The sequence below is a fragment of the Erythrolamprus reginae genome, chromosome 1 (assembly GCF_031021105.1).
Source record: "Erythrolamprus reginae isolate rEryReg1 chromosome 1, rEryReg1.hap1, whole genome shotgun sequence".
Taxonomy (NCBI): Eukaryota; Metazoa; Chordata; class Lepidosauria; order Squamata; family Dipsadidae; genus Erythrolamprus; species Erythrolamprus reginae.
Window position 1 is genome coordinate 17,677,205 of NC_091950.1, and position 27,926 is coordinate 17,705,130.

The 27,926-nt window shown below is 44.6% G+C and overlaps 1 protein-coding gene across 6 annotated transcripts in view; it reads left to right on the forward strand.

Annotated features, from left to right (window-relative positions):
- CRTC1 (CREB regulated transcription coactivator 1) overlaps nt 1-27,926 on the forward strand; it is a 168,702-nt gene that overhangs the window by 74,667 nt on the left and 66,109 nt on the right. For all 6 annotated transcript variants that reach the window (XM_070745769.1, XM_070745785.1, XM_070745802.1 and 3 more), the window contains exon 2: nt 27,112-27,228. In XM_070745769.1, coding sequence (XP_070601870.1) covers nt 27,112-27,228 — 117 coding nt within the window. The remainder of the gene's footprint in view (nt 1-27,111; nt 27,229-27,926) is intronic.

Genomic DNA, 27,926 nt, shown 5'->3' on the forward strand with positions numbered 1-27,926 from the left:
TTCCACAGGCATCTGCTCTGCTGTCGAAAGCAGAATAGTTGAGTGGGTGGACCTTGGTCTGATACAAGGCAATTTTTCTTGTCCGCCCACGAGGTCCTCTTTGACGCCTTCTTAGCCGATCAGACATGCAGTGGGGTGAGTCGATGAAAAGGACAGAGCCTACTGTTTGTTTTGGGATGGGGGAGCGCAACCACAATTACCTCATTAGGTTCGGGATTCAAAGCTGGCAGGGATGTCGGCTGATTGACAAAAACACTTGGCTCTGAATCTGCTGGCTTTCAAGCAGCCTGCATCGATCTCTCTTGTTTTTCTAACCAGGTTGCATTAATAATGTAAAAGCAGTTTGGAGTATTTCTCAATCCTTGCTTGAAACGGGGTAGGAGGAGATATTTCGTGTGCAATGCTTGGAGAAGTAGCTTGCGTGCAGCGGCTTTTATAACATTTTGAAAAATACTGTCTTGCATAATCGAAGGACTTCTGTGTAAAATAAGACATCTGAAGTTACACCACAGGTAATCCTCGACTTAACAAGCATAATAGGGGCCAGGATTCCTGTTGCTTAAGCGAAGAGATTGTTAAGTGAATCGTGCCTAATTTTACGACCTTTTTTCTCCACGGTTATTAAACAAACCACTTCAGCTTTTAAGCAAATCATTGTCATTGAGTGAAACTAGCTGCCATGGTCACATGGGTTGGTTGCAGCTGCGAGAGCAATCATGGGCTTCCCAAGGCATGCCCATGTTACACCAACACTCCGCAGTCTGCATTGGTTGCCGATCAATTTCCGGTCACAATTCAAAGTGTTGGTTATGACCTATAAAACCCTTCATGGCATCAGACCATAATATCTCCGGGACCGCCTTCTGCCGCACAAATCCCAGTGACTGTTTAGGTCCCACAGAGTTGGCCTTCTCCGGGTCCTGTCGACTAAGCAATGTCGTTTGGCGGGACCCAGGAGAAGAGCCTTCTCTGTGGCGGCCCTGACCCTCTGGAACCAGCTCCCCCCAGATATCAGAGTTGCCCCCACCCTCCTTGCCTTTCGCAAGCTCCTTAAAACCCACCTCTATCATCAGGCATGGGGGAATTGAAATTTCTCTTCCCCCTAGGCTTATAAAATTTATACATGGTATGCTTGTATGTATGAGTGGTTCTTTAAATTGGGGTTTTTTTAGATTGTTTTTAATATTAGATTTATTTACATAGTCTTTTTATATTGTTGTTAGCCACCCCGAGTCTTTGGAGAGAGGCGGCATACAAATCTAATTAATAATAATAATAATAATAATAATAATAATAATAATAATAATAATAATAATAATACAATAATACCTTCAAAGTCCCTTCCAGCTCTTATTCTGTATTCACTAAATCAGGAGTCCCCAAGTCCTGTGCCATGGACCAGTACTGATCTGCCACATGCCAGAAACCGGGCCGAACATACAAGTGAAGCTCCATCCACGGAATGCAGGCAACGTGTGAAACCACGACCCCTTTGGTCCACGGAAAACCTTTCTCCATGAAACCGGTCCCTGGAGCCCAAAAATGGTGGAAGGTCTTAAGCATAAAACGTATCAGGAAAGACTTAATGAACTCAATCTGCATAGGCTGGAGGACAGAAGGAAAAGGGGGGACATGATCGAAACATTTAAATATGTTAAAGGGTTAAATAAGGTTCAGGAGGAAAATGTTTTTAATAGGAAAGTGAACACAAGAACAAGGGGACACAATCTGAGGTTAGTTGGGGGAAAGATCAGAAGCAATGGGAGAAAATATTATTTTACTGAAAGAGTAGTAGATGCTTGAAACAAACTTCCAGCAGACGTGGTTGGTAAATCCACAATAACTGAATTTAAACATGCCTGGGATAAACATATATCCATCCTAAGATGAAATACAGGAAATAGTATAAGGGCAGACTAGATGGACCATGAGGTCTTTTTCTGCCGTCAGACTTCTATGTTTCTATCTAATATTACATCCCTAATTGAGTGGTTCTGAAAGTGCGCATGTTTTATGCTTTTTTTAATCCCATAGCTTGCCATCCTTGTTGTAAATCGTGGCCTTCTAATGTTAGTATTCTTCCATTGTATCTTCTATCCACATTAAAAGTGCAGATGGGTGGTACAGCTCCCAATCTGGGAGACTGAAGCCCTCTGACTTGGTTATCTTGTGAAAATTTGAGTTTAATTCTTGGTTTTTCCTTGCCCGGATAAATTTAGTAATTATTTTACTTAATTGCCTGAAAAAATGGTAATCTAATTTTATAGGTGTTGTTTGGAACAAATATAGCCATTTTGGAATTATATTCATTTTTATGGATGCTATTTTCCCATCTAGCGACAGTTGTCTCTTGCCCCATTTTTCTAGATCCTGAGAAACAGAACTCTTAAAAGAAAAGGATAATTTAGAGTAGAATTTGGGAAATAGAGAAAACAATGCATTTATCCATCCTAGATCAGTGTTTCCCAACCTTGGCAACTTGAAGATATTTGGACTTCAACTCCCAGAATTCCCCAGCCAGCATTCGCTGGCTGGGGTATTCTGGGAGTTGAAGTCATGATATCTTCAAGTTGCCAAGGTTGGGAAACACTGTCCTAGATAATAACCTCAGAAGAAGTCTATTCAGAAGCAGCCTCTTTTGAGTTCAAGAAGACTGACTAATATGGCTTTTATTTTAATGTTCTGCACCATGAGTAACATAACTGAATGAGAATGATAGTTTAAAAACCATTGTAGATATCACCAGTGAAATACTATACAGGTAATGCTCAACTTACGAGCCCAAAATTTATTTTGTTAAGTGAAATATTTGTTAAGTGACTTTTGACAGATTTTTACACAACTTTTGCATCATTGCAAGCACAAGTGCCACAGCTTGTGGGATGATGCCACACGCTGTGTTGTGCTGGTGTCACTGCTTGAGGTAGGAGTGCTGTGCAGGCTTTGCTGCTCACTCGTGCGATGGTGCAATCTGCCACATGGCCTCTTGCCACAACTGGTGGCACCAACATCCACGGGGCCTCCTGTCGTGAACAGTGGCACCGGCGCGACATGGCATGCGGCCTCCTGGCGCAAGCGGATGCAGAAGAAGTCGTGCAGCAGCACGAAAGATGTCAGGGCATGGGAGGCCTGGTTGTGGTGATCCTCAGGTAAATGGGTAAGACATTCTTCCCCAAAATAAGACCTGGTGTCTCTTTTGGAGCGGGAGTCACTGTTCACAGTCACTCATGCCCTCCTCACCTCGAGGTTCGACTACTGTAACGCTCTCTACATGGGGCTACCTTTGAAGAGTGTTCGGAAACTTCAGATCGTGCAGAACGCAGCTGCGAGAGCAGTCATGGGCTTTCCCAAATATGCCCATGTTACACCAACACTCCGCAGTCTGCATTGGTTGCCGATCAGTTTCCGGTCACAATTCAAAGTGTTGATTATGACCTATAAAGCCCTTCATGGCACCGGACCAGATTATCTCAGGGACAGCCTTCTGCTGCACGAATCCCAGCGACCAGTTAGGTCCCACAGAGTGGGTCTTCTCCGGATCCCGTCAACTAAACAATGTCGTTTGGCGAGACCCAGGGGAAGAGCCTTCTCTGTGGCGGCCCCGACCCTCTGGAACCAATTCCCCCCAGATATTAGAATTGCTCCCACCCTCCTTGCCTTTCGTAAGCTTCTAAAAACCCACCTCTGCCATCAGGCATGGGGGAACTGAGATATTCTTTCCCCCTAGGAAATTTACAATTTACGCATGGTATGTTTGTATGTATGTTTGGTTTTATGATAAGGGGTTTTTAGTTGTTTAGTATTGGATTATTACATGCTGTTTTTTATCACTGTTGATAGCCGCCCCGAATCTGCGGAGAGGGGCGGCATACAAATCCATTAAGTAAGTAAGTAAGTAAGTAAGTAAGTAAGTAAGTAAGTAAGTAAGTAAGTAAGTAAGTAAGTAAGTAAGTAAGTAAGTAAGTAAGTAAATAAATAAATTTAAAAAAAAATAAGACTGAATCTTATTTTCAGGGAAACAGGTAATGGTTTCAAAGTTTGGTTCTCTGAAGTTGTGGCGGGACATGAGATCTTTCCTATTATATTTAAGAGCCTGTTAATTGCAGATGCCAAGAAGGTAAGCTGAGCTTTTCTACATGCAAATTGGAACATAATATCATCTCACACCATTTCAGAAAAAAAATATGACTTATGGCTCTTTTTCAGTGAAGTTGCACCCGGCAGCAAAGCGTCGCTTTGGCAGAGACAAGGCAGGTGCGCCGCTGAGATGGCCGGTCCTGGCGGAGATAGTGGCGGGGGTGTGGGGCATGGACGTGACATTCCTGGTGCTGCTGCTCCTCGAAGGGAAGCCGTCAGAACCAACTCAGCAGTTGCCACCGACTCCGCTGGGACTGACTAACTCAGTGGCGCGCCCTGCCTTGTCTCTGCCAAAGCGACACTTTGCTGCTGAGTGCGGAGCAGAGATTACATTAGATTTATTGGATTTATATGCCGCCTCTTTCTGCAGACTCGGGGCGGCTCACAACAATGGTGAAGAACAATACATAGTGTTCTGTCAGGCTCTCTGGTAGACTCCTCCCAAAAATTCACAGGTACAAATTTCAGACACACACACGTTTGAAAATTCAAAACAATGTTCTTTAATGGAAATTCCCTTAACCTAAGCCCTCTTTTGGTATAGCAAAGAGCACTCGTCTCCAAACAAACTGGTAATTTGTACAAGTCCTTTATCAGTTCTGTGATACTTAGCTTGCAGCTGTGAGGCAATTCACAGTCCTTCTTTCACAAAGTGAAACACACTTTGCTCTGGTTTAGTTTCAAAGCAGGGAAAAATCAGCACACAAAAGGTCAAAGTCAGTAAAGCAGGCACGAAACACAACAATCAGATAATCCTCCACAATGGCCAAACCCACAGGCTGCTCTTTATAGCAGCCTCACTAATTACCACAGCCCCACACAACCACAGGTGGCCTCATTTTCTTTGATAATAATCTCTCAGTTGTTGTTGCCTATGCATCGTTCTCCGCATGCGTGGCTGTATCATTAACTCTTGTTCTGAATCCAAGGAGGAGCTAGATAATTGATCTCCTTCTGAGCTGTCTGCCACACTCTCCTCCTTCCTGTCACTCATGTCTTCTTGGTCAGAGGAACCTTCATCAGCAGATTCCACCGGGGGCAAAACAGGCCTGCAGCATGTGGATGTCTCCCCCACATCCACAGTCCTTGGGGCAGGAGCTGGGCCAGAGCTAACCACAACATATAGTAACAAATCTAATATTTAAAAATCTAGGTTACAGTTTTAGATTAAAAAGTCCAAAAAAAGAAACCCCAATATATAAAAAACAACACACAATCGAATCATACACAAAAACTACATGGGCAAGGGGGAGATGTTTCAATTCCCCCATGCCTGACGGCGGAGGTGGGTTTTAAGAAGTTTACGAAAGGCAAGGAGGGTGGGGGCAATCCTGATCTCTGGGGGGAGCTGGCTCCAGAGGGTCGGAGCCACCACAGAGAAGGCTCTTCCCTGGGTCCCGCCAGATGACATTGTTTAGTCGACGGGACCTGGAGAAGGCCAACTCTGTGGCCCCTCGCGAGGATTCCCGGGGGGGGGGGAGACAGAGGCAGAGAGATGAGAGGTAAAGAGGGGGGGGGGAAAGTGAAGGACAATGTGTGGGGAAGAGAGAGAGAAAAAATCCTACTTCAAGGATTTTCGTTTATCACGGGTGGTCCTGGAACGTAACACCCCCGATAAACGAGGGATCACTGTATATCCATTGTTCGCTCTACGGTCGTTTTGCTGCAAACCAAAAGTAAAGGCTTAATTTTTGGCTAAAACACTGTAAATTGTGGTCGCATGATTGAGGGGGATTCCTAAGGGCCATAAACGAAGGCCGGTTTGCCAAGTACTCCAAATGCATTCACGTGACCATAGGAACGGCAGCTGTTGAAACCATGTTGTAAGTACCTTTTGGGGGGGGGGGGGGTGCCCCTTGTTAAGTGATTGCAAGAGAAATCTTAGCAACTGTGTTGCTAAGCAGCAGGGTCATGTATGGCATCGCTTGATTGCACAGAATTATGTCAGTTATAACTGCAGTTGTTAAGTGAATCAGTGCAGGTCAATAAACACACCGTCATATGACCATGACTTGCGTTTTTTCAAGGCTTTCCAACTTGACTTTGCTTGTCTTATTTGAATACGTAAAGCATTGCGTGATTCAGTGGGCAGGGGACTCGACTACCGTGCAAAGCTTGAACAGTGGGAGAATAGGTGGACGAAAGGTTTAAAATGTACATTACGTTACAATTTAAAAGAACATTTTTATAAGATGAGGTATCATTGGTATGTAATGCCAGATGTGTTATCCAGAAGGTGTAAAGATACTGTATTTCAAATGAATGTTGGAAAAGCAAATGTAAAGAAGGGACTTTTTAATCTTTTATGGTGGACATGTGATAAAGCAAATAAATATTGGAGTAGGATTCATATTCTAAGACAAGAGATTCTCAAAGTGAATTTAAAGATAAATCCAGAACATTTTAATAATAATAATAATAATAATAATAATAATAATAATAATAATAATAATAATAATTGTTATTATTATTATTATTATTATTATTATTATTATTATTATTATTATTATTATTATTATTATGTCATTACAACACAGCAAACGAGTTCACTATGCTGGATTTCGTATTTCATCACCAGTCGGGCGCTTCCCAAGCACCTAGGACTGGGTGATGTAGTGGCGAATTATGTTTGCCGATCCCAGTAAAGCGGCCTTTTGCAATTGACAGATGGAGATTTTGTCAGTTCCAATAGTTTTCAAATGTCCACTGAGATCCTTTGGTACTGCGCCCAGCGTGCCAAGTACCACTGGGACCACTTTCACTGGCTTATGCCAGAGTCGTTGCAACTCGATTTTTAGATCTTCGTATTTCACTAATTTCTCTAGCTGCTTCTCCTCAATTCTGCTGTCTCCTGGGATTGCGATGTCGATGATCCATACTTTCTTTTCCCCCACAATCACAATGTCTGGTGTGTTATGCTTCAGAATTCGGTCAGTCTGAAGTCGGAAGTCCCACAGTAGTTTTGCTTGCTCATTTTCGACCACTTTTTGGGGCTTATGATCCCACCAGTTCTTTGCCACTGGTAAATGGTAGTTCCGGCACAAGTTCCAGTGGATCATCTGTGCCACAGCATCATGTCTATGCTTGTAGTCAGTCTCTGCGATCTTTTTGCAGCAGCTATTTTTTTAAAAATTATTATTATTATTATTATTATTATTATTATTATTATTAATAATTAGATTTGTATGCTGCCCCTCTCTGAAGTCTCAGAGTGGCTCGAGGTTTAATGGGAAAAGACTTGGATTTTTTTTGGGGGGGGGGCTTTGATGTTGCAAGATTACTTTATGCACAAAAACGGAAGGATGCTTTAATCCCTGCAATAGATGAATGGTTGCAAAAGCTGATAGCAAATCTGTAGCATGCATGCCACAAGTGGCACACGGAACCAGATCAGTGGGCATGCTAGCTCAGGTCCAGTGTGCGTCAACCCGCTGATTTTGGGGCCTTTTGGACCCACTGGGAGTCAGCTGTTTTCAGCCTCCAGAGCGGGGTGGTGAAAGCCCGTTTTTTGCTCTCCTCAAGCTCTGGAGCTGGGTGGACGAAAGGATTAAAAATGGATGGACGAAAGGTTTAAACCAGCATTCCTCTGGAGGCTGGAAAATGGTCCATTTGCTGACCTGGTTGGACTGGAAGTTTGGGTTTTGTTTGGCTCTCCCAGGGCTTCAGAACTTTTCTAGGAGCCCTGGGGAGAGTGAAAACGGCCTTCGCCACTCCCCCCGGAGGCCCTCTGGAGGCCAGAAATGGTCCATTTCAAGTTGGGAAGTGGGTCATTTTTTGCCTCCGGAAGGCCTCCAGTGAGAGCCATTTTTACCCTTCCAGGCTCCTAGAAAGGCTCTGAAGCCTAGGGAGAGTGAAAAACGGGGGTGCCATCATGTGCCGGGAATGGGTCGGAGTCACACATGCATGCGTGTGTGGGAGCGCCACATGGAATTATGGGGTTACCCCACCTTGCTCCCCCTCCCTTTTGGCACGTGAAGAAAAAAATATTTGCTATTCCTGTGATAAAGTTAGCATGAAATGGCTAAATTGACAGCTTTGATAAAAGGAAAAAACACAAGTACTTTTGTTTCTCCTTGGAAACCCTCCGTGGACTTTGTGCTTGAGGTTGAAAAAAATAAATTGAAATTTTGATTTTGGGTTTTGCTGATTAAATAGATCTCTTGTTACAGAAATGGCTAGTTTGTACTATTATGTGAAAGTATAAAGTTGAGGTTTGATGTGAATGCCTTATTCTACTGCACCAAAGAGAATCAGAAGTCAGTGCCTTTTTCTTTTTCTCTTCTTCTCGACACTTTGTTCTCTTCCGTTTTCTCTTCCCTATTTTTTCCGTTTGCTTATTCGATTGCGACGCCGCAAAGTCCCTGAGGGGATCAAGGTCTTCAGAGGGACTTAGGGCGACCCAGACGCGTGGGGTCACTCACGAACGCGAATCCTAGAAAGAAAACTTGGACACATTTCTCTCCGGGTGAAATGACACAGTTTTGGGCCGTGCACTTCCTTTTATTGGGGAGAATATGCAAAGTGGGTAAGGTTATAGATTACATTTATAGATTAGATTTATTGGATTTATATGCCGCCCCCTCCGCAAACTCGGGGCGGCTCACAACAATAATAAAAAACAGTACATAATAACAAATCCAATGCCCACCAATCTAATTACAATTTAAAATTAATAAATTCATAAAAACAGTCCCAATAAATATAAAAAACAGGCACACAGTCAATCAGTCAAATGGCAAAAACAACATGGGCAAGGGGGAGATGTTTTTTAGTTCCCCCATGCCTGACGGCAGAGGTGGGTCTTAAGGAGTTTATGAAAGGCAGGGAGTATGGGGGCAATCCTAATTTCAGGGGGGAGCTGGTTCCAGAGGGTCGGGCCCCCCACAGAGAAGGCTCTTCCCCTGGGTCCCGCCAGATGGCATTGTTTAGTCGACGGGACCCGAAGAAGGCCGACTCTGTGGGACCTAACCGGTCGCTGGGATTCGTGCGGCAGGAGGCGGTCCCGAAGTATATGTCAAGTGGTAAACAAACATCCAATAACATAACTCTACGATATGACACGTATATGTCAAGTGGTAAACAAACATCCAATAACATAACTCTAAGATATGACACAACTTCCGAGTCCTTCCTATCTACATATGGCACGTAACTAGTTTCTACTGAACAAATGTCTCTCATGGCCAATTTCCTGGGACCTTTGTTGTTAGAATGGCTATCTCCTGTTTACCTCAAAGCAAGGTCTTTTATTGCTGCCTTCGTCCTGTTTATCCCAGGAAATGTAAATATGCATCCTTCTATCACACAGTTCTCATCCTGCTGACACATTCTTGTTATTCAAGGGGGGCTGCCATGAACCGCTTTATGGCCAGTCACTTCCTCAAGCAGAGTTCACCAGAAATGCAGACTCACTTTGTGACCTACGTGCAGTCCTGTTCCTGGCTAATGGAATCGGAGTGTATAAGGCATTTGTTGCTAGAAGTCCTGACAGTCTCAAAATGGGTGAACAGTGCAGTCAGGCGGTAGGGAAAGCAAGTAGGATGCTTGGCTGCATAGCTAGAGGTATAACAAGCAGGAAGAGGGAGATTATGATCCCGCTATATAGAATGCTGGTGAGACCACATTTGGAATACTGTGTTCAGTTCTGGAGACCTCACCTACAAAAAGATATTGACAAAATTGAACGGGTCCAAAGACGGGCTACAAGAATGGTGGAAGGTCTTAAGCATAAAACATATCAGGAAAGACTTAATGAACTCAATCTGTATAGTCTGGAGCAGAGGTCCCCAACCTTTTTAGCACCAGGGACCGGCTTTAAGTTAGACGAGTTTTCTACGGCCCGGTGGGGGGGGGCTTTGGTCATATGGGGGTGGGGTTATGGAGGGGTGGAGCTTAGTGACGCAGCCCTCCACACTTCTCCACAGGGCGGGGAGAATGAGGAGGCTCCTTTGGCGGCTGGGGGCTGCCTGGCTTTGTGATTTTGACTGGGGGGGGACTTAGGAAGGTCCTACTTCTCCCCCCCCTCCCAGCCAAAAACTCAAAGCCTATCTGCTGGATACGGGCGATGAGCGGGACGAGCAGCGCCGAAGCCGGTGGCTTTGGCAGCTGCTGCAAGAGGCTCTCCGCTCTCGGGAGAGTTTAACAACAGAGGCTCTTTGGCTGCCCGGGGCGCGCGCGGGCGCACACACGCATACACCCGGAGACCTTTTCCCGTCTTCTTCTCCTCGCTCGCTCCCCTCATAACCAGCCGCCCCGCTCGCGGGGGGATGCCCGTTCGTAGCTACCAGCCCGCCAAGCGTCGAGGGGGCTTCTGAGGCTGAAGGGAAGAGCCGGAATGCCCTTCCCGCGTTTAGATTGGGGGAAACGGAGGAGGCGGCGGTTGTTTTCTCCTCGCTCCAGAAACTAGGCGATCGCGCCCCACCGCTGCCGCCTCCTCCGTTTCCCCCAACGGCAAGCAATCTAAACGCGGGAAGGGCATTCCGGCTCTTCCCTTCAGCCTCAGAAGCCCCCTCGACGCTTGGCGGGCTGGCGTAGCTACGAACGGGCATCCCCCCGCGAGCGGGGCTGCTGGTTATGAGGGGAGCGAGCGAGGAGAAGAAGACGGGAAAAGGTCTCCGGGTGGCCCCGCTTGGCTCCGTCTCCCTCCACGCAGGATGGGCTTTGGGTCTCCGACGCCCTCGCCCGTTCCCTCAGGAGCGATGAGTGGGACGTCTTCTTCCTCCTCGCTCGCTCCCCTCATAACCATCCCTCCAGCGTCGAGGGGGCTTCTGAGGCTGAAGGGAAGCGCCGGAATGCCCTTCCCGGGTTTAGATTGCTTGCCGTTGGGGGAAACGGAGGAGGCGGCGGTTCTTTTCTCCTCGCTCCAGAAACTAGGCGATCGCGCCCCACCGCCGCCGCCGCCGCCTCCGTTTCCCCCAACGGCAAGCAATCTAAACGCGGGAAGGGCATTCCGGCTCTTCCCTTCAGCCTCAGAAGCCCCCTCGACGCTTGGCGGGCTGGCGTAGCTACAAACGGGCATCCCCCCGCGAGCGGGGCTGCTGGTTATGAGGGGAGCGAGCGAGGAGAAGAAGACGGGAAAAGGTCTCCGGGTGGCCCCGCTTGGCTCCGTCTCCCTCCACGCAGGATGGGCTTTGGGTCTCCGACGCCGCGGACCGGCTGGAAAACCCCAACGGCCCGGTCCCGGTCCGCGGACCGGCGGTTGGGGACCTCTGGTCCTGGAGGACAGAAGGAAAAGGGGGGACATGATCGAAACATTTAAATATATTAAAGGGTTAAATAAGGTCCAGGAGGGAAGTGTTTTTAATAGGAAAGTGAACACAAGAACAAGGGGACACAATCTGATGTTAGTTGGGGGAAAAGATCAAAAGCAACATGAGAAAATATTATTTTACTGAAAGAGTAGTAGATCCTTGGAACAAACTTCCAGCAGACGTGGTAGATAAATCCACAGTAACTGAATTTAAACATGCCTGGGATAAACATATATCCATCCTAAGATAAAATACAGAAAATAGTATAAGGGCAGACTAGATGGACCATGAGGTCTTTTTCTGCCGTCACACTTCTATGTTTCTATGTTTCCAGATATCAGATCCTATCCTAACATTATATGGCAGCTACATTCAATTATTCTTTTTGCTATTCCTGGAATACCAACTCCCCCCAAAAAACCCCTTTGTTCACAACATTTTAAATTCCAAGTCATACAATAACCATGCCTTAAAAAACAAAGTTGGCTCTTTGAGTTCCTTTGTTTATGTTGCTTTGGAGGGATTTTCACATTTTGTGGGGCTGCTATTATTGTGGACTGAGATTTGGCTGGCCTTGACCGTGTTAGCCTGGCTATTCCCTTGGGTATTGAGGCCAGGAGGTTAGATAAGCTCATTGTGTAATATAGGTTGGTGTGCCTTAGCAGTGTGTCTTGCGGCTGTGATTTTGCATGGCCTTTCTATTGTGTATTGTAAGTCTGCTTTTATCCCTATATACAATCTGAGGTCATATGTTTTTGGAATTGGGCAGAAATATAAAGCAATTAAGTACCGGTAAGTAAATATGCTTACATGAATGAGATAAGTAAGAATATAAGAAATGGAGTGAAGCACTATGGCATAGTTTTAGTAGAACAAAGCAAATAGCCAAGAGAAATTTTGATAGCTAATAGCATTTTGAAACCGAATGAGAACAGAAAACAATCTTTGAAATCCAGATGACAATACAGTGGTACCTCGTGATACGAACCCCCTGTGATACGAACATTTCGAGATACGAACTGGGGGTTTGGAAATTTTTCCAACTTTTTTCGACTTACGAACCCACCGCAGATCGCAAAAAGGTGCTCTGCTGGGCGCCGCCACCTGGCTGTCACCTTTTAAAACAGCCGGGGGGGGGGGGGCTTCTCGGCGTTCTCCCGAACCCAAACCCAAACTTTTCGGGTTCGGGGAGGCCGCCGAGAAGCGCTGCCGCCCGGCTGTCACCTTCTGAAACGTGGCCTCCAGGGAGGACGTCTTCGTGACGTCAAAGCTCCGCCCATGGAATTCCCTATTGGGATTCCCCACCTCTGTTTCAGCCTCCAGATCGGCCGAAAACACCGCTGCCGATCGCAAAAACGGCGCTACGCTGGGTGGTGGCGCCCGGCTGGAACCCGAACCCGAACCCAAACTTTTGCCAAACTTCCAGGCTCGGCATTCGGGAGAACGCCGAGAAGCCCCCCGGCTGTTTTAAAAGGTGACAGCTGGGTGGCGGTGCCCAGCAGAGCGACATTTTGCAATTTCCCGCCCCCCCCTTGCACGCATTAATCGCTTTTACATTGTTTCCTATGGGAAACATTGTTTCGTATTACGAACTTTTCGCCTTAAGAAGCTCCTTCTGGAACCAATTAGGTTCGTAAGACGAGGTATTACTGTATTAGAAAAGGGGGTAGCACAAGGTAAATGATGCATACCAAAACAAAACAGATAAATAATTAAGAATTTTAATTAAGAATTTGGCAATTGATATTATATTGTATTCTAATTTGAAGGTATGTGAATTTGTATTTCTGTAAGGTGTGGAGGAAAAAAATAAAAAAAATAAAACCCAGAAAAAAGCAAGTAAATATGCCTAGATATTCGGTGGTTTCTGAATTATTCTTCACTTATTGGAGAATTGCTTTTTTTCATATCCTTCAGATCACTCATAAGCTTTATTTCATAAGGTTTCATTAATGTCTTCTCGGTCATATTTGCCTCCCTGCATTTAAACTTCTAATTCATCTTGTTTTTCTGCATACAGAACAAAATACAATAACAGAATTGGAAGGGACTTTGAGGGTCCAACCTGCTTAGACAGGAAACTCTATACCAGTGATGGCGAAGCTTTTTTTCCCTTGGGGTGCCAAAGGGGCTTACGCGATAGCATGCATGCGCATCCCCACACCCATAATGCAATGCCCTCCCCCCATGCATGCGTGCATAACCCCCGTGCTGCCCCCGCCTTGCACATGCGCACAGGGATCACTGAAGCCTCAGGAGCCTGTGGATGAATGACAAAAAACAGATTCCACCTGATTTTCACCCTTCCAGAGGGTGCGGGTGAGGTTTCCCCAGGCTTCAGGAAAGCCTCCAGAGCCTGTGGATGTCGAAAAATGGATCCAACAGTCCAACAGCAGCTGCAAGAGCTATCATGGGCTTTCCCAAAATGCCCATGTAACACCAATACTCCGCAGTCTGCATTGGTTGCCGATCAGTTTCCGGTCACAATTCAAAGTGTTGGTCATCACCTACAAAGCCCTTCATGGCACCGGACCAGGGTATCTATGAGACCGCCTTCCCAATCGAATCCCAGCGACCGGTTAGGTCCCACAGAGTGGGCCTTCTCCGGGTCCCGTCAACAAAACAATGTCGTTTGGCGGGGCCCAGGGGAAAAGCCTCCTCTGTGGCGGCCCCGGCCCTCTGGAACCAACTCTCCCCGGAGATTAGAATTGCCCCCACCCTCCTCACCTTTCGTAAGCTCCTTAAAACCCACCTCTGCCGTCAGGCATGGGGGGACTTAGATATTCTTTCCTCCTAGGCCTTTACAATTTATGCATGGTATGTTTGTTTGTATGGATGTTTGGTTTTACAAATAAGGGTTTTTAACTGTTTTAGTATTGGATTTACATGATGTTTTTTATTACTGTTGTTAGCCGCCCCGAGTCTACGGAGAGGGGCGGCATACAAATCCAATAAATAAATAAACTGACTGACTGACTGACTGAAAGAAAGTTTGGAAATAAACTTTTACCTGTTTTTACCCACCTCAAGCTTCAGGAAAGCTGCTTGAAGCCTGGGGATGGTGGAAAATGGCCCAATGGCCCAACTGGAAGTTCGGAAACATTTGGTAGGCCTGTTTGGTCTGGTTTTTTACCATCCAAAGGCTCAGGAAGCTTTCTTAAAACCTGGGGAGGGTGAAAAACGGATCAACCAAAAGTTCATTTCTCTACTTCCGGCTTATTGGGTCCATTTTTCGCCATCAACAGCTCTAGAGGCTTTCCTAAAGCCTGGGAAAAGTGAAAATGACCCCTTCCATCCTCCAGAAGGGTGAAAATCAGCTGGCCAGCTCTGCATGCTACCTGTGGCACATATGCCATAAATTCGCCATCACAGCCCTATACCATTTCAGACAAATGGTTATCCAGTCTCTTCTTAAAATAGATAGATTAGATAGATAGATAGATAGATAGATAGATAGATAGATAGACAGACAGACAGACAGACAGACAGACAGACAGACAGACACTGTAGATAGACAGACAGACAGACACTGTATATAGATAGATAGATAGATAGATAGACAGACAGACAGACAGACAGACAGACAGACAGACACTGTAGATAGACAGACAGACAGACAGATACTGTAGATAGATAGATAGATAGACAGAGAGAGAGACATACTGTAGATAGACAGACAGACAGAGACAGACAGACACAGATAGGTAGATAGATAGATAGATAGATACATACATAGATACATAGATACATAGATAGATACATAGATAGATACATAGATAGATAGATACATAGACAGACAGACAGACATGTAGATACTGTAGATAGACAGACAGACAGACAGTCAGTTAGTAGGGCAGCATAATAGACAGACAAACTAAATGAATAATTTTTCTCTCTGTTCCTGTGCCAAATTTCTCAAGAGATAAGAGTGAAAAATACCCCATCCATAACTCCTTCTCCCTTGCATTGCCTTCAGGTTGTGTTGGATGGGATACTTTGTTCTAACAGGGATCGGGAAAAAAGAATATTTGTCTGTGGATTTCAGAAAGATAACTCTCAGATAATGGATGTTTATCTGTAGTTTATAGACTGTCCAGTTACAGATTAATGCTTCATTTCCTTATTTCATTAGGGAGATTCCAGTCATCACTATGAGACTCCATTATTTTCTCCTCTTTAGAACTAAAGCAGGAATCTTCCTGCATGGCTTCCTCGGCCTCAGAGGTTTTTGACAGCTGCTTTTCATTTAGGACTCTAGAAGCATGATGAACATAGAGGAATAGATTCTGAATCTCCAGAGTATAAGAACTATTGTCGAGAGCCTGGGGCTATTCCATTCCATTCCTCTCTCTCTCTTCAACTTCTGTTGTCTTCCATCTTTTGGAAAACTTTTTGAAGTGCTTCTTATGTCATATTTAAGAACTCCAAACTCTGAACAGCTTACATTCCCTACACCATAAAGAAGGTTGATTATATGCACAACAACAACGTCAATTTACACTTAACTGCGAAGAAGCAATACTGGAATCCATTAAAATAAAACTCCAGATGATAAAAGGGGACAAAATTCATCACACATCTAATTCGAGAGCCTCTTGTAAAGTCAGGATTTAATAGTCTTTCTAAAGCCCGGCAGGGTTGGGGGCTGTATAGATCTCAGGGGGAATACTGCGCTGAGGCTCTTAAACACGACTAGAATCTGAAAAATGTAAATGTAAAATAATGCACTTAGGGAAAAGGAATCCTCAATCTGAATATTGCATTGGCAGTTCTGTGTTAGCAAAAACTTCAGAAGAGAAGGATTTAGGGGGTAGTGATTTCTCAAAATGGGTGAGCAGTGTGGTCGGGCGGTAGGAAAAGCAAGTAGGATGCTTGGCTGCATAGCTAGAGGTATAAGAAGCAGGAAGAGGGAGATTGTGATCCCCTTATATAGAGTGCTGGTGAGACCACATTTGGAATAATGTGTTCAGTTCTGGAGACCTCACCTACAAAAAGATATTGACAAAATTGAACGGGTCCAAAGACGGGCTACAAGAATGGTGGAAGGTCTTAAGCATAAAACGTATCAGGAAAGACTTCATGAACTCAATCTGTATAGTCTGGAGGACAGAAGGAAAAGGGAGGACATGATCGAAACATTTAAATACGTTAAAGGGTTAAATAAGGTTCAGGAGGGAAGTGTTTTTAATAGGAAAGTGAACACAAGAACAAGGGGGACACAATCTGAAGTTAGTTGGGGGAAAGATCAAAAGCAACGTGAGAAAATATTATTTGACTGAAAGAGTAGTAGATCCTTGGAACAAACTTCCAGCAGACGTGGTTGATAAATCCACAGTAACTGAATTGAAGCATGCCTGGGACAAACATATATCCATCCTAAGATAAAATACAGGAAATAGTATAAGGGCACACTAGATGGACCATGAGGTCTTTTTCTGCCGTCAGACTTCTATGCTTCTAAAAATTTGATGTGTGAGCTTCTGTTTCCTCTCGTTATAGTTCCTTTGTTATCCATGAGATTATTTTTCTTAGTTGCTGGGATGGTAACCTAAATCGAAGCTCGTGTTTGAACTTTAGCCATTTGCAAATGAAATAAGATGTGTAACTCAGAAAGGTCTCAAAGATATTTTTTTTCTTCAAAAGGCAGCTGGACTTTCTTTGTTTTTTTCCTTGAAGATGTTTGGCTTCAGTTCTTCAGAAGAAGCTTCTTGGATGAGAAACAAAATGCCTTCAAGGAAAAACAAAGGAAGCCCAGCTGCCTTTTGAAAAAAAGCGCCTTTGGGACAACCACGGCCTGGACAACTGAGAATCTCCACAGACGTTTAGGTCATAAAAGAGATGAGCCCTTCTCTACAAACTAAGAATTGGGATTTATTATTTATTTGTTGGTTTGTTTTGGTTTTTTTTAGAAAAAAGTAGTTCAAACTCACCATAGTAACAGCTGATTTTTATCAAGAATGACAGTAATCAGGTACATGGATCAAGTTTTCACACATCTTTGGGAAGCCTTAAGCCTGTTAGGAGTGCCGGGGAGGACTCTATCCATTGAGAAGTAAGGCACTACTTTACAATTAGAGCATTTCATGTTTCTTCAAAAAGTGTTTGGCACCGAACCAGGATACATCAGGTAAAACTGACATTGCCTGTCCAATCAGCTGATATAGGACCTATTAAGGGTCTAGGGTGCGTCTTATATTCCGAATGTAGCTATTCAAAGCTTTTTTTCCAGCCCTAATGCGGTGCTAACAGTCTCCCTGGCTTCCAGCATTATAACAATATAACAATAACAACAGAGTTGGAAGGGACCTTGGAGATCTTCTAGTCTAACCGCCTACTTAGGCAGGAAACCCTACACTACTTCAAACAGATGGTTATCCAACATCTTCTTAAAAACTTCCAGTGTTGGGGCATTCACAGCTGCAAATATTCTCCTTTATTGGTAACATGTAGTTATTTTACTGATGAATGAAGATGAATGTACATGTCCCAGGATAATGTTGCAGGGTCCAATCTGGGTCAATCACCAGGACCAGAGCTATTCTGCTTGCACTGTTTGGCTTTTGGGACTCAGTACATTTCCCTGCTTCTAATCAAATCCTTATGGGACCATTATCTGAGTCCCTCTGGCTGCATGAGGCCTGGGAGCATCAGTGTGCAGACAATATCCAGTTATGTATCTCAACTCCTGATCTGCAGGGTGATGATATTATGGACTTCTTCTGGTGCAGGAAGGCTGTTAAGGCTTGTTGGTAAGCTGTGTGATCATTGTGTTGTTTCATTGACGCAGGCACATTCTGACTATTTTCTCACATTTTTGTTTTAAATTTATTTATGATTTCCCATTATCTAAAAGTTGCTATGGCGATTGAGGTGGCTTATAAACTGAATAAATAAATAACTAATAAATAATTCAGTTCTTAGGTGGTCTGATTGATAGAATCTACATCGGGTGTATAGCTGGAGATGTTTGTTATCACTCTTTATTTTGTTTTTGTTTACTTACTGTTGTACCCAGAGTCTTCTGGGATTTGGGTGGATTAGAGAGATTGCTAATAAATAAACAACCAAGCAAACTTCCTTTAGTCTCTCATTTACTTTGCTGGATCGGAGTAAAGATTCATCTAATCCCATTCTTTTTTTTTTAAATATATTTTTATTGGTTTGATTATATGTTTGATTATATGTTGAGTAGAATTTGTGACGAAAATGTGAAAAATAAACTCCAGTCACTCTTTTAATAGTAAACAAATGCAAAGTAGAGCTAAGGAAATACAGTGTTCCCTCGATTTTCGCGGGGGGATGCGTTCTGAGACGGCCCGCGAAAGTCGAATTTCCGCAAAGTAGAGATGCGGGGGTGTAAATACACTATTTTTGGCTATGAACAGTATCCCAAGCCTTCCCTTAACACTTTAAACCCCTAAAGTTACAATTTCCCATTCCCTTAGCAACCATTTAGATTATTACTCACCATGTTTATTTATTAAACTTTATTTTAAAAAATGTTTTTTAAATGCAGATGAAAGTTTGGCAATGACATATGATGTCATCGGGCCGGGAAAAACGTGGTATAGGGGGGGAAACGTGAAGTATTTTTTAATTAATATTTTTGAAAAACCGTGGTATAGACGTTCCGCGAAGTTTGGACCCGCGAAAATCGAGGGAACACTGTAAAAGAATATAAACTAGTAAATATTTGAACCCCCTGCTATTGGTGGTGGTGGTGGTGGATTTGTCAGTCGGGTGATGGGCACATGCACTGTGCACCATTTTATGTTTGTTTTATGTTTGTTTTAATGTGCAAACCAATAAAAATCTAATCCCATTCTTGAATGAATTTTAAAAGGTGTTTTTTTTTTTAGAAAAAGACTGCAGTTATCTGAGGCTCACAGAAGTAATATCAGGCAAGGTTGGATTTTAGTAAGGAGAGACCTAATAAAACACCCAAATCTCTGCAGTCAAGGTTGGGTCAAGTTACAGATTTCCATCATGAGTTTTTGCCAGAGGAAGCCAAAAGCTAAAACCAGAACCATGGATAGCTCCAAGCCAGCCTCTGGCCTTGAAATTCTCTTTTCCTACACAATAGGAGAAATTTCAACTAAAACAGATTGAAGCTTTAATTAGGCAGCCATAACAGTAGCATAATGAGCACCATTCTCTCAGAATTTAAAGATTTTGTTTTCTGGCCAAGAAGATGCAGAATAAGGGGTGGGCTATATTCTCCTCCCAGCCACCACTTGCGTCCCGTCGATGGTCTGATGGTTCATGGGAAGAAAAATGCTGTTTTTCAAGCAAGTTTTTTTCCTTTTTTTAAAAGGGTGGTTTTATGTATTTTCATGTAAAAGTGGTATTTGAAATGACTGGTTTAAAATGCAGGTGATTTCACTGCATCCCTTACAGTAAATTAGGAGATAAAAAGTTGGGGCACATACATTGAAATATTTTTTTATTTTATTTTATTAAAATAAGAGCACAGTCTAGGTTCTGTGTGTATTGGTGAAATTTGTCAAGTACTTGGTTCTCTGATGGGACTGTGTGTGTGAAAGAAAGCACTGTCAGTTGTTTAATCAAGAACTGTGGCAATAAAATAGTTGTTAAAAGGTTTGAGGAAGGCAGTCCTTTATAGCTTACACAAATTCTCTTTTTTTTGGACAGAGTATTGACTGGGTCAACTCTTTTTTTAAACAACATTGATAATAATAATGTAAATAAGTATGTATAATCCTAATCTTCCAACATAGATCCTCGACTTACAACAAACCGTTGAGTCCAAAACCTATGTTGCTAAGCGAGACATTTAAGTGGATTTCTTGACACAATTGTTAAGTGAATCACTGTAGTTGTTCAGTTAGTAATATGGTTGTTAACACCAAGACAACTAGACACAAGAACAGTTTTCCCCCCGAACGCCATCACTCTGCTAAACAAATAATTCCCTCAACACTGTCAAACTTTTTACTAAATCTGCACTTCTATTTCTACTAGTTTTTCTCATCATTCCTATCACCCTTTTTCTCCCACTTAGGACTGTATGACTGTAACTTGTTGCTTGTATCCTAAGATTTTTATTAATATTGATTGTTTCTTCATTGCTTATTTGACCCCTATGACAATCATTAAGTGTTGTACCTCATGATTCTTGACAAATGTATCTTTTTCTTTTATGTACGCTGGGAGCATCTGCACCAAGACAAATTCCTTGTGTTCTGTTCTATTCTATTCTACTCTATTCTACTCTATTCTACTCTACTCTACTCTATTCTAAGTGGATCTGTCCTCCCTGTTGACTTCTTGTCAGAAGGTTGGATCATATGACCCTCGGACATTGCAGGTTTCATAACTATGAATCCGTTGCCAAGGGTCCGAATTTTGATTGCGTGTCCATGGGGATGCTGCTGTGGTTGTAGGTATGAAAAGCGGACATAAGTCCCTTTTTCCCACTGATGCCGTTGAGACTTCTCATGGTCCCTAAATGAACTGTTTGCAACTCGAGGATTACCTGTATGCTGTTACAATGAAAATAATGAGTGGAAATCTGTAACGTTTTGAGATAACAGGGATAGCAATTAGCCCGAAATCCATTTTGGTATGATAGATTGTTAATGGCTTTAAGAAATAATTCAGGCATCATAAGAGAGAGAGAGAGATAAAAGGGAGAAAAGAAAATAGTGGAATTATTTGAAATCAAAGGAACATTGTTTTTCCATCTTCCTCCTACTCCTGCTCTTCTAAAGACTCATTAAAAACAGATTTCCTTTGGCTTTTGAGAGGCACTGCAGTAGATTTTGGGGATCTTTACATTCATGTTGAATTTTAAAAAAAATCTAAATTTTTGAAAGACGATACTCAGTATCATAATCCTAAACATCTTTTTGTTTCGGTGAGAAGCGTTGCATAGTAAGAGTGAGATAAGAGTTTTTGTTTGTAAGACAGGAAACGCTTAGCAACGTAATTGTGTCTATTGTAAGCAGCCAGCATCAAGAGGCAATTTCTGCTTATTAGAAGCTAGGTGCTGTTAAAAGAATATCTCCGAGACCGCCTTCTGCCGCACGAATCCCAGCGACCGATTAGGTCCCACAGAGTGGGCCTTCTCCAGGTCCCGTCAACTAAACAATGTCGGTTGGCGGGCCCCAGGGGAAGAGCCTTCTCTGTGGCGGCCCCGACTCTCTGGAACCAGCTCCCCCCCGAGATTAGAACTGCCCCTACCCTCCTTGCCTTTCGTAAACTCCTCAAAACCCACCTTTGTCATCAGGCTTGGGGGAACTGAGATAGCTCCCCCGGGCCTATACATGTATGTATGCTTAATAATGGGTTTAAAAAAATATTTTAAATAGTAAATTATTAGATTTGTCATGAACTGTTTTTATTGTGTTGTGAGCCGCCCAGAGTCTACGGAGAGGGGCGGCATACAAATCTAATAAATAAATAAATAAATAAATTAAATAAATAAATAAATAAATAAATAAATAAAAGGAGGATTTTTCTCTGTCTCAAGGTTTTAGAGCTGTGGTGGTGCAGTGGTTAGAGTGCAGCACTGCAGGCTACTTCAGCTAACTGCTAGCTGTAGTTCAGCAGTTCAAATCTCACCCCCGGCTCAAGGTTGACTCAGCCTTCCATCCTTCAGAGGTGGTAAAATGAGGACCCAGATTGTTGGGAGCAATATGCTGATTCTGTAAACCGTTTAGAGAGTGCTTTAAAAGCACTATGAAGCGGTATGTAAGTCTAATTGCTATTGCTATTCTGGGCTGTGATCCATATGGGCATGTTTTCTAGGATTAAAATTAAAAGAAAACCTAAAATGTGTTGTTCTCCCATAAGGTTCTAGAGGTGTGAATATGACTCTCCTAAGTATAACAAGCAGGAAGAGGGAGATTGTGATCCTGCTATATGGAGTGCTGGTGAGACCCCATTTGGAATACTGTGTTCAGTTCTGGAGACCTCTCCTACAAAAAGATATTGACAAAATTGAACGGGTCCAAAGACGGGCTACAAGAATGGTGGAAGGTCTTAAGCATAAAACGTATCAGGAAAGACTTAATGAACTCAATCTGTATAGTCTGGAGCAGTGTTTCCCAACCTTTTTTGAGCTGCGGCACATTATTCATATTTTCAAAATCCTGGGGAACACTGAACGGGGGGGTGGGGGGGGGGTGGCTAAAGAAAAGTTTTGACAAAAAAAATCTTCCTCCATTTCGCTCTATTTCTCCCTCACTCTTTCTCTCTCTTCCTTCCCTTCTCTCTCTCTCTCCATCCCTCTTTCTTTCTGCCTCTCTTTTTTGCTCTCTTTCTCTCTCCCTCCTTCCCTCCCTATATGTCTTTCTCTCTCCCTTGCTCTCTCTGCCTCTCTTGCTATCTCTCTTTCATTCTCTCTCTTTCTTTCTTTCTTTCTCTCTTTCTCTCTCTCTCTGTCTCTCTCTCTCTGTCTCTCTTTCTCTCTCTCTTGCTAGCTCTCTTTCTCTCTCTCTCTTTCTCTGTCTCTCTCTCTCTGCCTCTCTTGCTATGTCTCTCTTGCTCTCTCTCTCTGCCTCTCTTGCTATGTCTCTCTTGCTCTGTCTCTCTTTCTCTCTCTTCCTTTCTTCTCTGCGGAGGCCGGCGAAGGTTTTTCTTATTTTAAATGTTCCGGGTGGCAGGGGGATACAGAGCCCACACGCACACACACCCGACATTCCAAATTCTGCCTCAGCTGTGAGAAGAACGCCTGCCCCGCCTGTCCTGCAGCCCTTTCGCTGACAGCCTGGGACAAAAGCGCTCCGTGAAGGGACTGCAAGAGGGGCCGGGCGGGCATTAGCAGCCGGATGAGGAGGACGAGAAGCCGCTGCAGCCACCCCCAATCCCCCCCCCCTTCCCTGGGTGCCTTCCAAAGGCCCCTGGAAAAAGGCAGGAGGTAGCAACAAGGCGCGAGGACAAGCAGGCAGCTTGGCGGAGGGGAAGCGCTGAGGGGCTCTCCTCCTTCCCCACCCCCGCGCTTCTCTCCCGCCCTGGCTTTTGCTTTGCCCGCAGATTTCCCCGCAGTTCAAAAGGAGGCAAGAGGTGGCCTGGATGAAATTGCGGGGAAATCATGGGGCGAAGCGAAAGCCAGGGCGGGAGAGAAGCGCGGGGGGTGGGGAAGGAGGAGAGCCCCTCAGCGCTTCCCCTCTGCCAAGCTGCCTGCTTGTCCTCGCGCCTCGTTGCTACCTCATGCTGCTCCCACCATGGCTGCGCGCGGTTCCGGTGCCCCTGGCTGAAGGTCGTCCTGTGGCTGGTCTTGGGCTTTACGGTGGCTTCCTGGTTCCCTCTCCTCCCTCCGCCTGTGTCTACCGCCAGCGCCTCATTCCTCGGAGCTGCCGCTTCCTTCCAGGCAGCCCAGCCACGCTGCCGTAGAAAGTGCAGAGGTTATTGCCGCCGCCTCTGCCTCCACTCAGGGAGCCACCGTGGTTGAGCTGAGGGAGAGGAAAAGGCGCGGTGACCACGGTGGCTCCCTGAGTGGAGGCAGAAGCGGTGGCAATAACCTCTGTGCTTTCTACGGCAGCGTGGCTGAGCTGGACGGAGGGAAGCGGCAGCTCCCACTCGAGGAACCCACGGCAACGGGCGACGGCTTGGTGGGAGGCGACGGCGGGAGACACAGGCGGTGGGAGGAGAGGGAACCAGGAAGCGACTGTGAAGCCCAAGACCACCCACAGGACGACACTCAGGCAGGGGCGCCGGCAGCGCCCCGCCCAGCTTGAGCTTCTCGCGGCACACCTGGCCATGTCTCGCGGCACACTACTGTGCCGCGGCACACCGGTTGGGAAATGCTGGTCTGGAGGACAGAAGGAAAAGGGGGGACATGATCGAAACATTTAAATATGTCAATGGGTTAAATAAGGTTCAGGAGGGAAGTATTTTTAATAGGAAAGTGAACACAAGAACAAGGGGACACAATCTGAAGTTAGTTGGGGGAAAGATCAAAAGCAACGTGAGAAAATATTATTTGACTGAAAGAGTAGTAGATCCTTGGAACAAACTTCCAGCAGACGTGGTAGATAAATCCACAGTAACTGAATTTAAACATGCCTGGGATAAACATATATCCATAGAAACACAGAAACATAGAAGACTGACGGCAGAAAAAGACCTCATGGTCCATCTAGTCTGCCCTTATACTATTTCCTGTACAGTAGAACCCCGACTTACGAGACTAATTGGTTCCGGAAGGAGGCTCGTAAGTCGGAACGCTCGTATGACGAAACATTGTTTCCCATAGGAAACAATGTAAAGTCAATTAATCCGTGCAACAACCAAAAAACCCGCTGCCGCCGAACGCGGAAGTTAGCGTTCAGAGACAGCTGCGAAGCGGCGCGCGTGTTTTAAAACGTGGCAGCCGGCCTGGGGGGCTCGGGGGCTTCCCCCCGATCCCCCCAGGCCGGCTGTGACGTTTTAAAACACCCGCGCCGCTTTGCAGCTGTCTGCTGAAGCCGAACGCGGAAGTTAGCGTTCCGGCTTCAGGAGACAGCTGCGAAGCGGCGCGCGTGTTTTAAAAAGTTGCAGCCGGCCTGGGGGGCTTGCCAGCACCCCCCGAACCCCCCAGGCCGGCTGCAACCTTTTAAAACACGCGGGATACGAGCGCCAAGGAGCTGTCTCCTGAAGCCGAACGCGGAAGTTAGCGTTCGGCTTCAGGAGACAGCTCCTTGGCGCTCGTATCCCGAATGTGAGCTCGGGAGGCGAACAAAAATGTCGCTCCCCTCCCAGCTCTTATCTCGAGTAGCTCGTAAGTAGAGCTGCTCGTATGTCGAGGTTCCACTGTATTTTATCTTACAATGGATATATGTTTATCCCAGACATGTTTAAATTCAGTTACTGTGGATTTACCAACCACGTCTGCTAAGATATCCTACGATAAAATACAAAAAATAGTATAAGGGCAGACTAGATGGACCATGAGGTCTTTTTCTGCCGTCAGAGTTCTATGTTTCTACGTTTCTAAGATCTATAGGGTGACAATATGCCTTTTGAGTGGGGTGGGCAACTACAGCAACTTTATGATCTGTGGACTTTTAACTCTCAGAATTCCTGAACCAACCATGACGGGTCAGGAATTTTGGGAGTTGAAGTCCCCCGTTGCCATATTTGCCCACGCCCGCTTTAAAGACTCACCCACTGCATTCACCCACCAGCCCTCCCCTCCCATTCATTTTGCCATCTCTCCAAAGCCAGTCAGCAGGACTTCCAAAGTACATAGGTTTATTCTGGGTTTAAAACAAAATGCATTTTTTCACATCCCTAATCCCATATATGCTGCAGTATACTTTTGAATTACTGCAGGCAACGTCAAGGTGTGTGTGTGTGTTAGTTTGGAACCAGTGATAAGATTGAGCTTATTCACCCATTTCCCCACTTTCCAACTCTAAACATCTCTTTGGTTTGCTTGTTTTGTTTTAAAGAATTTTCATGACCGTTCAACTTGAACAGTGTCAGTCTCAGGGGTGGGCTACTGGGGGGTTCGCAGGGGTTCTGGAAAAGATTCTAGCTAATATTCTCTAAGATCCTCTAGCTAAGATTCTGTGTGGTTCAGAGAACACCCCAAATCCTACCCCTGGCTGGCTCCGCCCATCCCACCCCTCCCAGAAGTCCCCAGGCGGCCTCTTTTGGGTGCAGGTAAATGCAGGCCACACACGGAGACTCAGGGAGGATGAAAAACAGGTCTACCAGAAATTTAGTTTTCACCCTCCCGGAGGCTCGACGAAAGGCTCCAGAGCCCAGGGAGAGCAAACCACCCCCCAAACACCGCTTTGCTACAGGGGGATGACTAGGCCACGCCCACTATGGCCGCATCCACCCAGCAACTGGGCAGAGTGCTCCTTGCTAAAATTTTGGAAGCCCACGCCTGGTCAGTCTGGGCAACTTACAAGAAACAATCAGGGTAAAAATGGCAATTAGCAATAAATAATAATAATATCAAGCCGCTGCAGAAGTTGGTGATAAATTAACAGCTTGCCACACTGTTTATATAATACTTGATGGTTGTGGGAACTTGGGGAGGGTGAATGTTAGGAGGGAACAGATGCAGCTACAAAACATTATTTCAAGTGGTTCAAGGGCATGCCCGTCCATAGGGGCGGAAGTGAACCACTGGTACAATCTGAATGAACAACGTGACAAGTTTGTGTGTTGGGGGGGGGGGAGACAAGGGATGTGAACTTTCAACTGAGTGAGAAACTCAGAACCAGGTTTCCCTGTGTAGGTGCCAGCAGTGACTTTTTAAATAACTTTTTATGGGTTTTAGTTTAAGACAATGTTCAACTTCTTTTTATCCCTATGTATCTATTTGTATTGTATTTTTATTATTGTTGTAAGCCTCTCTGAGTCCTTCGGGATTGGGCGGCATAGAAGTCGAATGAATGAATGAATGAATGAATGAATAAATAAATAAATAAATAAATAGCTAGGTAGCGCTAGCTCCGGAAATAAATTGGAACTCTGAGAAATGCTCCAACTCGGATTTTGATTTAGTTCGGATGTTATCTGAAACCTTCACATAAACTGCCTTATTCCAAGTCTGTTTGTTAGTACCTTAACTTGCCAGTCTTGATAGCTGTATCTCTGACAGACTGGAACTGAACTTGAACTGTGCTCAATCTTGCACATTCGTTATGCTCAGCACTAAATTCTGCCTACTGAAAATTTCACAGGAAGCTTTCAGTTATCTCTTCTTAATTAGCATGGGAAATGTCTTGTCTCTGGCTTAATCTCTCCCTCTTGTGTTTTCTAGTTACAGCTACAGAAAACCCAGTATTTGCAGTTGGGGCAGAGCCGTGGCCAGTACTATGGAGGATCCTTGCCAAACGTCAATCAGATTGGCAGCAGTGCGATGGACATGCCCTTCCAGGTGAATTTTATCCCAGCTCTTCTCAGAAGAATGACCGGGAAAGTTAGAAACCAATGCCTGTTGTCCTGTACCCAAAATGAAATGTATCCCTATAAATTACAGGCAGTCCTCAACTCACAATCACAACGAGCCCAAAATTTCTGTTGCTAAATGAGACAGTTGTTAAGTGAGCTGTGCCCCGTTTTATCACTTTTGTTGCCACAGATATCAATTGAATCACTGCAGTTGTTAAGTTAGTAACACTGTTAAGTGAATCTGGCTTTCCATTGACTTTGTCAGAAAGTCGCAAAAAGTGATCACATGACCTGGGACACTGCGACCATCCATCATAAGTCGGTTGTCAAGGGTCTGAATTTTGATCACATGACCACGGGGATGGTTGCAACAATCCCAAGTATGAAAAATAGTCATAAGTACCATGTTTTTTGGACGATAAGATGCACTGGTGTATAAGATGCACCAAGATTTCAAATATATCTTGGTGCATTTATGTTTGTTTGTAAAATTCTTGAAAATCCAAAAATAAAATTAAAAAAAAAATTCAAAGAAGTATGAAATTTTTTGTCCTCCCTGGGCCCTACTCTGCAAGCCTCCCAAACCTCTGCACGCCCCATTTTTTGCAAAAATGGGCCCCATTTTTACCCATTTTTTGTATAAAATAGGGTGGGCAGAGGGTTTGGGAGGCTTGCAAAGAGCTT